At 39.2% G+C, this 18,044-nt stretch overlaps 1 protein-coding gene across 3 annotated transcripts in view; it reads right to left on the bottom strand.

Moving 5' to 3' along the window:
- Positions 1-4,332: 4,332 nt before the first annotated feature.
- Positions 4,333-18,044, bottom strand: part of Crebrf (CREB3 regulatory factor) — a 64,201-nt gene continuing 50,489 nt past the window's right edge. For all 3 annotated transcript variants that reach the window (XM_038326819.1, XM_038326820.1, XM_038326821.1), the window contains one exon: positions 4,333-9,679. In XM_038326819.1, the coding sequence (XP_038182747.1) occupies positions 9,564-9,679 (116 nt within the window). In that variant the 3' untranslated portion in view covers positions 4,333-9,563. The remainder of the gene's footprint in view (positions 9,680-18,044) is intronic.

Here is an 18,044-nt window from a genome sequence, read left to right as displayed (position 1 = left end):
AAGTGAAAGTGACTATGAAGAACCATTAGGGTTGGAGGACACAGCTCATTTGGTGATGGGCTTGTCTGGCATACCACATGGCCTTGGGTTCTGACCCCACTACTAGAGAAACAACAAAACATCCGCTCAACAATGGTCACTTTCCATCTTTCAGGCACCAGCTATTTTAGTGACTTTTTGCATAGGAACAAAAAAGTACCGAATAGGATGCCACCGAAGCTGCATTTCTTCTTTAAAATTTAAAACAAAATTTCTCCATTAAGTATGAATTATGGAGTAAGACTCAAAAAAAATTGTAAAGAGGTAGAATTCAATGCAGGTCACTGGGGCACCTCCATCAGTACAAACAAGATCCCAGGGCTTTCTCTTATACAGAACTACATTGCCTTACATGTTTCTATGGCTCTGATGTTGCCCTTTGTGTAGAATTAGATTACAAGTATCGTAGGAATGGTTCTGATTGTGTCGTGTGGTTTTGATAGAAACAATATCAGTGCTACTCATAGAAGGGTAGCGCTTTTTAGAAGTATTATTATTATTATTATTATTATTTGTTAGTAATAATACTTTTCCTTCCCTTTTCCCAGCCCGCAGGGATTCTCCAGGCCCTGTAGCCTTGGGATATGGGGGTTCCCTCTTTTTAAAATGCTTTTCTCAAACTTCATACATAGCCCCTTAGTCTCCACAGTTGCCTACATTCCTAGGGCAGTTTGCACCACTTCCGAAAAGGTGCACCTCACTGCAAGTAACAAAGGCCTGGATTCCAGGCGTGCACATCACCAACCCCGCTCCAGTTTTCTCAGAGGCTAACGTGATCATCAGTAACTTCATTCCTAAGGTTGCCTAGAGGGTGAAATGAGGTAATGAAGCCTTAGGTTATGTGGTATTGAACCCAATGCCTAGTTGCTATTCCTGTATTCCCAAACAACATTCTGGAGTACGGAAGAGCTGGCATTTTCTACTCGGTGCTTCACCTGCATAATCACACTAATTAGTTTGGCAACAGGAAATGGGAAGAGGAGGACAGAACAAATGGAATAGGTGAATATATGTGTTTTATCTTGGCTTTTCAGAGGCAGGGTCTCAGGCCACGCTGGTTTCCGACTGCCTGTGTAGACAAGGACAATCTTGAACTCCTGGTCTTCTTGCCTCAAACTCCCAAGTGCTAGAATTACAGGTGTTCAACATGAAGCTGTCAGACACGCATTTTAACTTCACACAGCTTTCATAATTCTTTTCTCTCTGGGTATGGTGGCAGACGCCTTTATTCCAGCACTCAAGAGGCAGAGGCAGGCAGAACTCTGTGAGTTCAATACTAGCCTGGTCTATATAGTCAGTTCCAGGCTAGCCAGGACTAAACAAAATAGGGAAAAAAAATCTCTTCATAGTGGTTTTATCAGCTTAAGTTGCTCCAGCAAAATAAAAGAAATGCCCATTTCCTTTAGCCCACCAGCATATGGTGAGCTGACATTGGGAATCTTACCATTCAGTGTTTCTTTTTTATTTTTTAGTTTTTCAAAACAAGGTTTCTCTGTAGCGTTGGTGCCTGTCCTGGAACTAGCTCTTGTAGACCAGGCTGGCCTCGAACTCACAGAGATCCGCCTGCCTTTTGTGCACTTTTCTACTGTATTTGTTTCCAGGAGCCCTTTCTGTTATTAGTATCCTCACTGTAAAATTGGCAGAATTCTGACTTTGTCTACGGTACCTTTTTATCTCAAAGATGATTTAAAATTTCAGTTTCACATTGGTGGATCTTTATGACTCCTGAACTTGGGTCTATGTTAAAAAAATCCTTCCCACTCCCCTAGGATTTAAGATTGTACATATTTCCTTCTGGTGCTTATGGGGTTTTGTTTTTGCTTTAAAAAAAACTATCTTTGCCCATTTTGAAGTACATATTGGCTCATAGTGTGAGATGCAGAACCAACTTGACATTTTTTAGATTTCTCGGTGGCTCCAATACTAAAGAAGGGCCCAACTTATTTTACCTTGGTTCTGGATGCCACATTGACCATGCTACTGTTTTCATCTATTTGTGTCTATTTCTAAATTCACTATTCTAATCTCCTTGCCTGTCCATTCATGCACTCAATGGCAGTTTTATAGTCTTCTACAATAGGATTAAAATACTTGATTTATCATCTCCTCACCCCAAAGTTTCAGCTATTTTCTTCTCACAATTTAACATCCCCTTGGTTTATTTTGTTAAGATGGTATCACATTTTTAGCGTGACTCAGCACCAGTAGCTTTCAGCTGACAGGTCCTGTTCTGGAGCCTGGTGTGTATTCTCATTCATTCAAGTTTCTTCTGCGCTTTTCACTGTAAACTCTTCTTTCAATTTTTATATTTCTGTTTTTTATTCTAAGCACCATTTTAGGATTAAAAATGTTTAAAGAAACAGACTGACATTCAAATCACTGTAATGTTCCAAGTAAAGTTCTCCATGCAGGACACTGGAGAACCCCAAAGGCAGTACTGGACCGATTTTTAGCCTTTGGACCCTCACGTATCATCCTTACTGGAAATTCCTACACAACAGGCAGTCTGCAGCAACTAGAGCAGGCAGTTTCCCACGTCTACTCTCCAATAAGACAACCCAACCCTGCCCCCTGGCTAGAGGCTAGCTTGAAGGGGCAGGTACACAGCCTGGGACCCACAGGCCCTCATGATTCTTCCTGTTTCGCTCCTTTCGTTTAGGAACTGCCTTTGCTGGCTGCACTGAGTGGGCTTTGGATCTTTTGGACCTTCTGATTCTAAGCACCTTACTTCCCTCTGATGTGGACATTCTTCTAAATATTGCTCAAGGTCCGGCCTGATTATCTGAGTAGGAATTGTCCTCAGAGTGTATCAAGCAGTCTAGAGTGTGAACTGAACCTCTACTACAATAGGCTGGATGTAGTTCTTCATCTGAGTGCTGCTGCAGAAAGACAAGACCACAAACCTCACTGGGCCTGACAGTAGCAGGCCGGTGTTCTTAACAGGACAACTAGATGGCTTACAGGGTGCTGTCTCCACACCTAAGGACATCTACTACCTTCGAATGCTCTGTCTTTTAGCTGAATTAGGACAACACTTTCTAATTAATTAGGAATTAATTAAAATTTAATGTTTTCTTTTTTAAAGATTTATTTATTATGTAATACAGTGTTCTGTCTGTCTGTATGCTTGCTGGCCAGAAGAGGGCACCAGATCTCACTACAGATAGCTGTGAGCCACCATTTCAATTGCTGGGAATTAAACTCAGGACCTCTGGAAGAGCAGTTAGTGCTCTTAACCTCTGAGTCATCTCTCCAGCCCAATGTTTTTCTTTCAAATGCTTCATTGCACTATAGCTTAAGAATCACCAACTGATATATCCCTAAGGACTGCACTGGCCCTGCTCCCCTGACTCCTCAGAGTTACAAACACTGTGAGAGGTTAAGTCTTGAATAACCATCAGCCCATGAGAAAGCACATCTACTTTGCCTTTTTAAAAAATGGCCTCAGTATCACTCAAATAGAGAGAAAAAGAGTCAAGTTTTATGTGTCTATATGTAGACCAGAGGTCAACTTCAGTTGTCATCCCTTATGTGCTCTCCTGTTTGGGGAATGGGGTCTCTCATTACTTTCCAGGTAGGCCATGCTGGGCTGTGCATCCCTGCTGCAGACACAAGTGCCCACACCACATATTGCTGTTCATCTGAGTGCTGGGGATTGATACTTGCTTGGCACTTTAACCTTTATCTCCCTGGCCCTCATCCTTTCTTTAGCATCCCCCCAGGACGTCATACCTTCAACTGCTCTTATGTTTTCTGCCATCCTGCCCATATGCCACTCCCCTTGGTAGACTGATTTTGTGGCAATCTCTTCAATCCCTCTGTAACCCAGCACCTACCCACACATTCTGGCAGAGTAGATTCTCAACAGACACTTGCTGCAGAAAAGCACCCACTCCTATGTCCCCTTCACCTAGTGCGGTCCCCTTGGCAGAGACCTTAGGTACACAGCTCCCCTAGCCTGAAGACTGTTTTGATACTTTGTTTTCCTTGAAGAAATTTCTTGTCCAAATTATCAAAGGATAAATTAAGTATAAACTATTGTTTACAAACAAAGCAAATGTTTTTATCAAATAATTTTATGGTATAGCTAAATTTCATTGAAATACTAGAAGCCCAGCTTACAATGTCAATAATCCTTAGCACTCTGTACGCCCAAAGAGGCAGTACAGTTGGCTCCCTTGCTCTGTGAAGATGGAGACTTCTTAGGAACAGTTTGTCTTGAGGAATGGATGGCTGCCGTGTTGCAGGCAACAGAAAGGAGAAAAGACAAAATATGAGGCAAACGATTCAAAACCTTTTCTTTTCATATTTTTATTTTAAATTACAATGGGTGCTGCATACACTGATGATTCTGTGTCTGACTACAGTGCTGACAGGTTAGAGGGTGACAGAAAACAAAGCAACCTGTGCATGGCCTTCTCCTGAAAGAAAAACTGCACGACTATTTACCAACGTTGAATCATTTTTAAACAGCTCATGCATGAACAAGATACAATTCTTTCTAGACAAGAGACAAGACTGAATCCAATAAAGTGTCACAGCTCCAGCTGGAGGTGAGGGAATAAACGAAACTACAGAGTATTTATGATCATATCACAGACAGGATCCTAAGCACAACTATTTGAAGAGGCTGCCAAACCACAGGAACAAACACTTTGTATTCTTGTCCTTCTGTGTTGGCAGCTCCGGAGTCACTGAACCACAAATACTATGCTAAAGGATAGACTCTAGGGCAAGAAGACAATAGCAGGCAGTGAAGTACAGTGTCGTAAAACGTGGTGGAAAGGCCGATACAGTACACATGCACAGTTTTGTTATTTAGTTTGAAAAAAACAAAGGGCAAAGGGCAAGACACAGAATCAGTCCCACTCCTGGCACCCGGAACTGAGTCAACTACACCAGATGTTTACATTGTTATGGAAGAGGCAAGCCTTGTTCCCACTTGGCACGCGGAGCTATAAACCTGGGTGCTCTTCACTAGCCACTGAGTCTTCAACTCCAAAATACTATCTGGAAGCAGCAGTGAGGTTGTTACCTTTACCTCCTCCAAAAGTCTCTTCAAAACAAAACAGCAATTTGGCATAGTGCAGTTCCTGGGTGTCCTTTCTATTTCAGTTTACTAAGCACGGGGGACTATGCTTCAACACACAATCCCACTTGCCTATGGAAGTGTGTATGGAACTCTCAGTAGTACATTTGCATCACATTCCCCCAACATGCTTATTCCTTAGAACGAAACCACCATCTCTACAGCTGACATTCAGTGTTACATCCCACTGTTTGAAATGTTAAAAAAAGACAAAAACAAAAACCATGAAGTCATCTTCTCATAATGCCCTCATAAGATGACAAAGATCACGAAAGAATCCACAAGTATTACAGCACTGTGTGAGACTCATTTGTCACAATCCAGGGAAGAACAAGACTGCAGTTCTGTGCAAAGTTGTGCAAGTGGTTGCAGTTCCATGGGAAATGGCATTCCACAAAAGACTCCACTAGAAACATAGTTGAGACCTTTTCCATTAACACTGAAATTCAATGCATTCTCAAAATTCAAGTTTCAAGATTTGGAGAGATGCTAACATTCTGTCACATAATTAATTAGAAAGTAGTTAAACAGAATTTTAGGAAGACTAAAGAAAGGGAACATGAGTTTTGTTAATTCTTGCTGAAGGCAACTTGAATTCATGTCTTAGGAAATTAACTAAATCTTAGCAGCTAAAGTATTATTTAAATGTGTGGAATAAAGAAGAGCACGCCCATTCTCGACATTTTGGTGAGTAAACTAACAGCTTTATTAATGAAGGCAAACATCAGATAATTGTATGAATATTATATAAAAGAAAAATTCATACCAATAGCATTGTATTTCAAAAGTACTGTACTTCTGTTTCATTTAAAGAGACTTGTCATCTGTTGTAAAAAAAAAATGGGTACTCTTCTCCTAAAAAGTTCTGGAAAACAAAACAGTCACATTCAAGCAGATGAAATGAACGCACCTTTCTATAATGCAGACTCTTGCTAAGAAGCAAATGAAGTCAAGCATCAGAGAGACACATGACAACTTCACAAAAGCCAGAGAAGGGATGTGCAGCAAGATTACTCAAAGATCATTCAAAAGTGGTCTCTCATACATGTATAAAATAACTACAAAGAGAGGGAACTATGGAACCACACCCATCTGAAATCCTTCATGATGCTTCTGGAATAGTTCTGATTCTCTTACAAAAAGGACAAGGTTAAGGTTTGGGAAGCAGGAGGGAATGAAGATGTTTCATTTAAGTGTACAAGTAAGGCACAAGATCAAGCCACACCCAAATCTCTCATGAAGGACATGGAAAGGACAAGAACCCATACATGGTACAGCACAGCAAGCAACCACACTGACAGAAAAACTCACACACGACCTTAACAGGAGCAGCCTGGCAGCGTGCTCTCATGTGGGCACAGACTAAAGAATCCAGTGTATCTGAAACCAGGAAGTAGAAGGTTCATTGTTACTTTTTTACTGTAGTAGTACTAGAGTCAGTTTATGGTTGCTTTTGGAACAATGGGTTTATGCGAGGAGAATTCACAATACATTCACTTAAGGGAAGGTTCTGGACTTCATGAGCTATCTGTTTACCATGTATGAACGCAGAAAAACTTTAGACAGTTCTCACTCTAATGATTTCCACCCAAAAATACATGCCACCATTTTAAAAAAACAGAACATATACAACTGTTGGGGTTTTTACGTACTCGTGAGAACTGTCTGTGATACACTAGGTGTAGGTATTTTAACAACAATAAAGGAAGCAGATCATTACTGGCATTAAAAGTACAACCATTTCTAGACGGTTTTAAATGCCACAGAGTCCCCTGGTTAAAATGTAAAGCTGCACAGCTTGCCTATGTCATCTTAAACAGCAAGAGGATTTAACTTGCACTCTACATTTTACTGCCAGGTTTTTATTTAGATCAAGTATCGCTGCAGCGTTCTGACCAGCCCAGGTTTAGCAGCAAATGGCAGGAATCATATAAAATGCAATTTTATAACAAAGTGCTTTTCTAAGATATACATACATATATAAATAGGTACAAAATAAAGTGTCAACATTAAAAAGCTCAACTATTTAAAGGCTTTCAACTATTTAACTTAAGTAGTACATATAAAACACTGAAATGCATGGGTATGGAATCTACTAAACAGATTCAAAGTCTTTTGAAATGCAAGACCAAAAAATCAAATTCTGGTTTGCAGACAAGAAAAGGGTATCAAAAAACCAGAATTCCTAACAGGGCAGCTATAAATGGGGAATTTTATAAACTTTACCAAATGAATCGCTACCATGAAGCGATGTTCACTTGACTACAAAACTGCCATATTCTGGAACACTAACAATTTATCAGATATACACTGCCAAGCCTTCATATACTTCCATTTGTGAACCTATGCTTTCTTTCTCCCAGCTAAGAGTAAACACCCGCATTCTACTAAGCATGAGATGTGAGCTCACTGTCTGCTGGGGTGAGCGCACCAACAAGTACATTTCCACCAAACACATAGGAGCCTTGTCACAGTGTAGCTAACATGTCAAGACAGTTCTTCGTTTATGTTTCAGGATGTCAAAGAGGCAAGTAAGACACATTTTTGGATTGTTACTGTGTTCTAGAATTGAACCTTCATGTGCTGTAGCTTACAAAGAGGGAGGAGGAAGAGAAAGGAAAAGAAACTACTGCAAGGCCCAAGGACAACTAGTTTAGTTCTATCAATGGGTAATGGAGAAACGGGAACTGTCTGAAATTTCAGGTTTTTCTTCTAGATATGCTTGCTTTTACTTTTTAAGCTACCAGTTTTCATAGTTCCAAACACAAGATTTGAGATAAAACCATCAAGAAAGACAGATGGCAGGACCTGTGAAGGTTATAACACTGCCGTGACACAGGAGTTTCTCATCAGAGGGAAAGCCTGAGCACAGTTAAACTGACTAATACAGCCGCTTACAAAAGCAAAGAAGAGCACCTAAAAACTACGTGTTCATGTTCTCAATTCTAGAAACTACAGAAAATAAGTCACATGTAAGTTTGAAGAAAATACCTGTACAAAAATATAAAAATTTATAAATTTTAAGCTTGTGTTGATCTTTGAAAATATTACATGCACAATAATACATCAATTGAAAAAGTGGCAACTAAAGTATTAGATATTTTTAGCTTTTTTCTTTTTTATATATATATATAATACAATAAAAATAATCTTTATTTTGGTTGTTTGGTGGAAGTATACTACAATAAGCTAAATAAACTTTAATTTTCAAAGTCAAAAACTATTTTATCAATAGCTTACTAATACGAAATATATTAAAATTTCCTACAATAAGTGCAGAAATAAAAGACACCTAAATGGCCACCAACTTATCTACTATGGAAGCAAACTAGAGGAACAGCAAAATAATATTTGTATGTATGGATGCTCCTTCTGTAGATAATTGGACCCAAACAGAAATAAAATTCACAGTTGAGTAAGATCCCTAACCCTGACCTTTTAATTTTTTTCTCTTTTTTTCATACATTCATACAGTATCATGTAAGCTGTGCAAAACTTTACTTAGACTGGCAGTCTGCCATACCAGTTGCATTTGTCTTTGGTAGAAAAAATAAAACAATCGCAATAATGTGCAAGTATTTTCTTCCGGTCAAGTACCGAAATAGGAGTTTTCTAGAGCCATCTTTGTTGTTTGTTTTTTGTTTCTTTTTTTTTATACAATACACAGACTCTGTGGCATATATCTACATTTCAACATAGTCCTATATACATTCAAAAAATTTGAAAAAGAGTTGGAACAAAAAGACATTTAAACCCCATAATTTTCTCATCTATATATCTTGTTTTTCCTCATTAGGGTTTTCATCATACAAAATATTACCAGTTTTAGAGTTTCCCCAAAATACAAGGCACAAAGAATATGCTTTTTCTTTCTTGCACAGACAATTTTATATATATATATATATATATATATTTGTATATTTATATATATCATATTGAGCTCTAAAAATAAAACATCTAAACATGGTACACGATGAGTGCTAGGTGCACCACATACAAGTGAGATTAATGGCTGTGAAAAATTAGAACAAAAAAGCAGTCATTCTAAAAACAATCTAAATAGATTTGGAAAAAATGCTTCCTCGGTATTTCTGTGTGGTTCAGAGCATAAACCCGCCTTAATACTTAGCATTATATTAATATATTCACTCCTCCAAAATGCTTTGCTTGAACAGATGTTTACAATCTGTACTTCACATTTACTTAACGTGAGCTTCCTTTCTAATGCCAGCAGCAGGGTCGCTGGTTTATGCTCTGAATATGCAATAATCAAGTATTTTGGATCATGCTTCACTTATGCTACAAGTTCTTAAAACAATGTAACCTAATTATAAATGTTTACATAATGCTAATTGACATGCAAAACAGAATGAAAATTTACAATGGATAACGTGACAAAAACAGACATTTCTGACCAGTGGTCCAATGAGGCTGATTACACTTTTGATGCTGGTATCCTTAGTCCTACAAGGCCTCCAGTGGGGTTGCCTTCAGCAGTCTTCCCTAACACTTGGTTAACAAATTCTGAGGTTTGCCCAGCGACTGGGAGACCTGAAGAGAATAAAAGGTACACTTTAAAATACAAATATGGAGAGGGCATAAAGGGCAGGGAAGAAATCTGAAACACTGATACTGGGCTCCACTTCTTGCTGATGCAGCCCAGAAAACCATCCTACATGGCAGACTATGTCTCCTAAGGAGACCCACACCAAGAGTCATGAAGCATTTTAAAGTGGTAGATGACATGCAGCAATACCCAAAGGAAGCCAAGGCCCAGTGGCAGGCACTGTTTCCTAAGTCTATGAGTTTGCTTCCTGTGTCCTTCAACTGTTTGGACCTCATTGTGTTCTGTTGTGGATACACACAACTACAACTGTAAGTACAAAAGATACGCCTAATAATTTCTAAAATTACTTGTATAATTTAAATTCCTCTTTCTTTACTTAAAAGTGAATGATTAAGAAAAGGTAGAATACTAGAGGTAGAGAAATTAGGAACAGCAAAAGTATGCTGACTTCCTCATCCTATTATTCATCTTAGATAGCCAGAAATATTTAATGCTAATACTTAAACAGGTGTAAGAATTTTTTTAAGTATTAAGGGAAATGAAACTAGGAATGGTGGCACATGATGGTAATCCCAGAACTCGAGTGGTTAAGGCAGGAAGATCATGAGTTTGAGGCTAGCCTGGGCTACAAAGTGAGCCCTTGTCTGACAGTGAAATGGAGGAGGGGTAACCCACACAAGAAAAAGAAAGCAGAGTAGAAATAGAAAACACTTATTTAATCGCTGATTACAATACATACAACAAGTTGTAAAGATATCAATGGCAGCTCAACTATTCAGTCAAGCTCAGGATGACCACTAATAGGATAAACTCATACCATGCTCTTGACTAACAGAATGAGATATGTAAATTCTTGCCAAAAATTTAACTCTTGGGTTCAGTCAGTGAATCGCTTACTGCACAACCATGAGGACCTGAGTTAGATTGCAACCATGTAAAAAGTTGAGTGGGCTTGGTGGCATGTGTTTGTATATCCCAGAGCTGCAGAGTGGAGACAGGGTGATTCCTGTAGTTTGTTAGCCACCCAGCTTAGCCTAATTCGTGAAACCAGACCCCAGTTAGAAAAAAACAAGGTGGATGACTCCTAAGGAAAGATATCTGAGGTTGACCTTTGGCTTCCACACAGGCCCCTACAACATATGCATGTGTACTTGCATATGTATACAACACACACACACACACACACACACACACACACACACACACACACACACACACACACACACACACACACACTTCACTTCACCTTATAAGAAGAAACAGATAAATCCAAATGTTAGGACACTTAAGAGAACCAATTACTTAGAATTTTCATTTAAAAAGAAAAAGATCTGAGAAATTATAGACAAAAGGAGATTAATTAAATCCAATAATATACTCCCAAACAGAACACACACACACGATGTAAAGGGTGTAACTAAGCAGGCAGAGGCATGTAAGCTTGGGGACCATATTGGAGATCACAGCAGTGCTTGCTCATACATCTAGATATACTTCTGGTACTGTGGCTAATAAGTCATACTTGCTGGATGTAGTGGCACACACGTTTAATCTCACCACCTATCAATCAGAGGCCAGCCTGGTCTACATAACAAGTTCCAGGACAATCAGGGATACATGAAAAGAAAGACCTGTCTCAAAACAAACTAAAACAAAACTCCTTGTTTTTTTCTTAAAGAGATACATGCTGAAACAGAAATAAAGAATCATGATACTTACAAGTTAGCTCCAAATATTCCCCCAAATACACATGTATACAGGAGCAGAAATAAAACAAATAGAGTAAAATATCACCTATTGGTAAAATGAGATCAGTAAAATACAGGCACACACTGTACTATTTTTTTGCTACTCTTCTACTGTAGGATTCAAATCCTAAATGCAAATGAAGATCTAGTAGTACTAACTCCTATTCAAAAATCCAACATTTAAAAGCAAAAACAACACAGGAGATGAAACTCAAAACACATTATGAGAGCGTTTCTCAGTTTTATTCAGAATATACACAGACCCACAGGCAAAGAGAAAGACAACATAAAAGGGGGACAGTGACCTGAATAGATGCCTACAAAATATCAAATTGTAGTAATATATTTGGCAGTTAAGAAAATCTCAACAAGTAATAATACTAGCAATAAACCAGAAGATCTAGTAAATCCAAAGTATTTCCTATCTCTGGGGGAATTTTACTTTACTCTATTCTGAGACAAGGTCTTGTGTAGCACAGGCTGCCCTGAACTCTTAGAGTAGCTAAGGATGACCTTGAACTTTCTCATCATCTTGGCTCCACCTTTCTATTTGTGATGCAGCCTCCAGGAGGTAAATACCTTGATGGGGTGGAATTCTGTGATGGTAACAGTTGCTTAGAGGTAACCAATGTTCCTGCAAGTAACCCCTAACTTGCCCTCTCTAAGCCAGATAAACTTATTGGTTACCAAGATGGATGGATGTGTGGGGAATCATTACTTTGTTCTGTTGTTGGTGCCCTTCTAGCATAAACAGATGTTAGTTCACATCTCTCCAGGGAAAATGTACACAATATATAACCAACTGATTTAAGAAATAATGAACAGCACAGCACAACACAGACACACACAGACACCTACATATGTGCACATGAACAAAAAGGAAGCACCTACCATGGGGAGACTACTACTTTTGCTCAAATTTAGTAAATTTAAGGTCATGGAAGAAGAGAATTTTTTTAGGACTATATAAATGATCAAACTGACTCAGAAGGGGTTGCAATGCACAGCTTTCCATAAAAGAGGTACAAGATTTCTAGAAGAAAGTGTTATTAGCAGAACAGCTTCTCCAAGTGTTCTAAGCAAAGGATTAATTAATACAAAGATAATTACAAGTAACAAACAATAACAATTAATACAAGGAAGTAATAACAAAGTAATTATTACAAAGAAACCCCAAATGCATCTAACCTGATAGAGATTCTGGGATGAATTTTCCTTGTGTTTGGCCAGGATGGTCTTGAACACATGAACTCAAGTAATTGTGACTTCCACATTTGTGGTAGCAGAGATTTATTTCCAATTCTCCACATAAAACAACAAGTATCTAGGCATGACGCATACCTGAAATTTAGCCCTCCATGGCTACATAGCAAGATCCTGTCTCAAAAAACAAAATAAAACTCCACAAAAGTCTAGCCTCTGGAAAGCTGAGCTACTCAAGTTGAGAAAAGAGGATCATTTTGGCTCAGGAGTTAGAAGCCACTGGTGGAGATACCTCTGTCAACTTTTTTTTCTCTTTTTGAGAAGAGGTCTCCTTATGAAGATCTAGTTGGTTCAAAATTCCATAGGCTAGTTATTTCTTTAAAACCTTAAGAAATAAGTAAACAAGTAAAAAGGGATCTCCATGAGATCTGGACTCTTCTGCATTCTTAACGTTCAAGAGGGTGTGAACAAACTACCCAGATCTGTAAGACCCACATGGTGTCAGCATCAACAGTTTACATGGGAGACAAACCAAAAGAAACCAATAGACTTGAGAACAAAAATTCTAAAGTAGCTAGCAGGTAATTACATGGAAAGCACGGTAGGTCAACAGGTCAAAGCAGTAAGCATTAAATAAAAGAAAGATGCAAGGAAAAATTTTTAAAAACTGCCAGGTCGCTGATAGTAGCAGGAAGCACTGGTACTACAAGGACTGAAAATGAAACTGACAAGAGATGGAGGAAGTGTGTGAAAGAACAAGGTGGACCAAACAAAACAGCACAAGAAACTGTAGAAAGCAAGCTGCCATGAACTAAGAAGGGAGGCCTCCATGAAGTCAGAAAAGCTAGTCTGAACCAAGTCAAATGGACACTGAAAAGTCTTTGCCTGTACACAATAAAATTTATCCAGTTATAAAGAAAACTGAAATCATGATAACCGTAGAAAAATGAATGTTAAACAAGGTTATTTAGAAAGCCCAAGTCTCATGATCTAATGTCAATCCTAGTTTTTATGTCTCTATGGATGTATGGGAGTGGAGGTGAGTGGAGGTTCAGGTTATGAAATGGAGAGAAGGAAAAGAAGGGTTCAGGATGTGAGGGAGGACAACAGGACACAAATAACATGAAAATGGAAAAGTAGCCATGAACAGCAAATAAAAGGGGAATGGGAAAGAAGAGGGGAGAAGAATCAAGAAGAACAAATTTGTTAGAAAATGCCCGTTCGCACTGCTTTCAAAGGAGGAGAACATGAGGGAATGGGATGCTCAAGAAAGGGGAAGGACAGAGAGGGAGAGCAAGGAAAAAGGTATCTTGACTGAGGGAGCCATCAAAGGGCTAGTGTGAAACATGGCACTAGGGAAATTCCCAAGAACCCACAATGATGGCTCCAGTTAAGACACTAAGCAACAATGGAGAGGACGTCTAAACTGGCCTTGCCCTGTAATCAAATTGATGGCTACCTTAACTATCATCATAGCTCCTTCAACCAGCAACCGATGGAAGCAGATAAATAGAACTATAGCGAAGCACTGGGCCAAGGTACCAGAGACCAGTACAAGAGAGGGAGGAGCAATAATATGAGCAAAGGGGTCATGACAACGATGGTGATAGGCACAGAAACAGCTGACTTGAGCTAGTGAGAGCTCACTGACTCTGGACTGATAGCAGGGAAACCTACAAAGGACCAAACTAGGCCCACTGAATGTGGGGAACAGTTGTGAGGCTTGAGCAGTCTGTGGGGCCACTGTCAGTGGGACCAGGATTTATCTCTAGTGCTTGAACTAGCATCTTGGAGTACATTCTCTTTGGAGGGACACCTTGCTCAGCCTAGATATATGGGGAGAGGGCCTTGGTCTTGCTTCAAATTGAAGTGTCAGACTTGGTTGACTCCCCATAGGAAGCCTTACCCTTTCTAAGGAATGGATGGGGGAGAGGGGTGGAGGAATAAGAGTGGGGTGGGGAGAGGGGAGGTAATGGGAACGGGAATAGCTATGTAAAATGAGAAAAGATTGCATTAAAAAAAATTCTTAATAAAAAATACCCATACACATAAAAATAAAATAGAAAGCAAATTGAAAAAAAAATGGCCTAACAAAACCTAGTATGTTTTTTGTGCTAATTAATTTTTAAATAAATTTTCAGGAAAAAAAAGGTAACAGAATAGTACCAAGAATAAAATGCCATTGTCTCAGGACAGTAGGCACCAAGATTAGTGTATGAGTGCTGGAGAAACGGCTCAGCAGTTAAGTGTACTGACTGCTCTTCTGTAGGACCTCCGATTTAGGTCCTAGGATCACAAGGCAGTTCACCCCATCTGTAACCCCAATTCCAGGGGGCCTCTTCTGAAGGCAACAGGTACACATGTAGTAAACAGATATACATACAGGCAAAATACTCATATATACAAACAAATCTTTTAAAAAGATTAGCATATGAAAGAAAACAACGGCAGAGAAAAAGATTGGAATGCCACCCCCATCACCACTACCCCATGGGCTACATGTGAGAGAAAAACTCATGTCACGCAAATGTGGTACACAGTGGGCACTACATAAGTGACCCATAAAAGGCTACATCTATAAAATCAATAAAACGAAAAAAAGAAAGGCTACATCTATCCTCAAAAGTGACTTAAACTTTTCTTCTGTCCACATCTCTGTTCTGGACCTAAGAACCTACCAAGACTAGAGGGTGCCTAAAATACCATGAAAGAGTTGTTTTAAGAAAAGAGGAAGCAGGGTGGTGGCGGCGCACACCTTTAATCCCAGTACTTGGGAGACAGAGGCAGGCAGATCTCTGTGAGTTTGAGGCCCACTGGTCTACAAAGCGAGTTCTAGAACAGCCAGGGCTATACTGAGAAACCCTGTCTCAAAGAAAGAGAGAAACAGAGAGACAGACAGACAGAGAGACAGAAGAAGAAGAAGAAGAAGAAGAAGAAGAAGAAGAAGAAGAAGAAGAAGAAGAAGAAGAAGAAGAAGAAGAAGAAGTAGTAGTAGTAGTAGTAGTAGTAGAGAGAGAGAGAGAAAGAGAGAGAGAAAGAAAGAAAGATCAGATGATATCTACAAACAATGAAAGGCATACCTAAAGACTGGATCATGAATGTCATAACCTAGCTCACTGTTATTTCAAAATAAACTAAACAAAGTGAAGAAAATGCCATAAGACATGAAAGAGGAAGAAGGCTCAGTGTATATAAAGGCACTTGCCAACAAGACTGATAACCTGAGTTCCATCTATGGAACCTACATGATGTAAGTCCTCTGACCTCCATATTCATGACATAAGAAGGGAGGATTGCCTGAGTTTGAGGTCAGTTTGAACTACATAGAAAGACCATCAAAAAGTGGAAGGGAGATGGTAAGATGGTTCAGTGGGTAGAGGTGTTTGCTGCCAAGCCTGATAACTTGAGTTTTTGCCCTAGGACCCACATGGTAGGAGAGAACCTGATATAGATATAATTTGGATTGATAAGAATCTTGGTTTACTGATACTAATTTAAGGTCAATCTTGTTATATGTATATTTCTGATCTTGATTAAGGTATTGTGATTGTGTAGTTCATTTTAAAAATGTAACGTATAATAAGGAAATATAGGTTGTTAATGAATAATCATCGATAGTAGTCAAGCTTGTAGTCGTGTTAGATTTTCTAGACATATAGAGATATATTTCAGTTAGACAGGCATTCCTAATATCTTTCTAAGACTACAGAATATGGCATTTAAATGTTTTAATAATTTAGGGCTATTTATGACAATGAGACATGTCTGCTTCTGGCAGCACCAATCTACTTCAAGAGGAAGATGGGCATCGAAGAGGCTCCTTATGGAGTTTGTTAGCCATTTGGGCAAGAAACTGTTCTTGCCTGGACTGTTGCATAAGCTGGACACAAAGAACCCGCAGAAAGAGGACTGCTGAATTTGCCTAAAGGTGAGATGATCTTTCGGGGTTCCTGATTCATGAGAGTCTGCAAGACATTCTGCAGGACACAGCAGGTAGTGACTGAACTGCCTTTGAAATTTCCTGCTTCATGGAAATGTCTCCTCGAAACTATGGGCCTGTAGGCTGAAGATGGATGCCCCAACGATACAGAGGAACTTTGGGTGACTGTCCAGGCAGCGAGTTGTCTCTGTCATTTCTAGAGTTTGGAAGTTGCTTACTTCTTGTTTGCTTATGTAATATTATATCCTTCTGGAGTCTTTGATGGAGTTGAAGAATAGATAGATAGTTATAGTTGCTTTCCTTTGTTATGATAAAGATAAAATAGATATAAATATTATAACTGTAATTCTTATTTGATAACTTTTGTTATATGTAATTTTACTATATTAAAGTAAAAGCCTTTCTTTTTTGTTTAAACAGAAAAAGGGGAAATGATGTAGGTGTGTCTTCTATCTGATGATTTCATTGGTTAATTATAAAGAAACTGCTTGGCCTGATAAGTGAGAACATAGGTGGGTGGAGTAGACAGAACAGAATGCTGGGAAGAAGGGAAGTGAGGCAGATGCCTCAAGCAGTCGCCATAGGCAATTGTCATGCCTCTCCTCTCTGAGACAGATGCGATGGAGCCAGCCACCAGATCAGACATGCTGAATCTTTCACCACTCGTGGTGTTACACAGATTATTAGATATGGGTTAGTCAAGATGTGAGTAAGAGGCTGAAACTAATGGGCCAGGCAGTGTTTAAATGAATACAGTTTGTGTGTTGTTATTTCGGGGCATAAGCTAGCCAGGCGGCCAGGATCCGGGTTGCAGGAACGCAGCCCGCCACTCATCACTACAAGAGCCACTCCTCCAAGTTGTCCTCTGACCTGGTAAACAATGAAAATAAAAGGAAAATTCCTTAAGCTAACAAACAAACAAACAAACAAAAGCAACAAGAAAAGGTGAGGCTATGGCTCATGGGTAGTAGTATTGTTGAGTGTATTTGAGACCCTGACTTCCATGACCCCCACACCCCACAACATGAGCACTAAGAGAAAGTGAAAATGAAAAAAAAAAAAAAAAGAAATGAAGAGATAAAAGTGGTTCAAAAAGAAGTAACAAAGAGCAGAGATGAGCATGGCAGATCTGACATACAGGTGCTCAGGTGTCCTCAGGAGAAGCAGAAGCAGCCCAGTAACAGAAAAACCTCAAAGCACACTGAGAGAAACAGGGGAGCAGGAATCTTATGTATCTAAGCAAGGGTAACAAACAACCTACCAAGAAACACTAATTCAGGGATCAGTTCTTTAACAAAAATACTTTATGCCAGAAGAGAGGGAGAAACACCCTCAGGACATTCAAGGACAGAAAATACATGCCAAGCATTTTGTAACAGGTCAAACTGTCAGTCTAGTATAAGGGAACACATACTTAATGGGTATGCAAAGCTTTTAAATAAAAAAACCAAAAAGGTA

Source organism: Arvicola amphibius, chromosome 4 (genome assembly GCF_903992535.2).
Source record: "Arvicola amphibius chromosome 4, mArvAmp1.2, whole genome shotgun sequence".
Taxonomy (NCBI): Eukaryota; Metazoa; Chordata; class Mammalia; order Rodentia; family Cricetidae; genus Arvicola; species Arvicola amphibius.
Note: the sequence above shows the minus strand (reverse complement) of the source record. Positions and strands in the feature narration are given on the sequence as shown.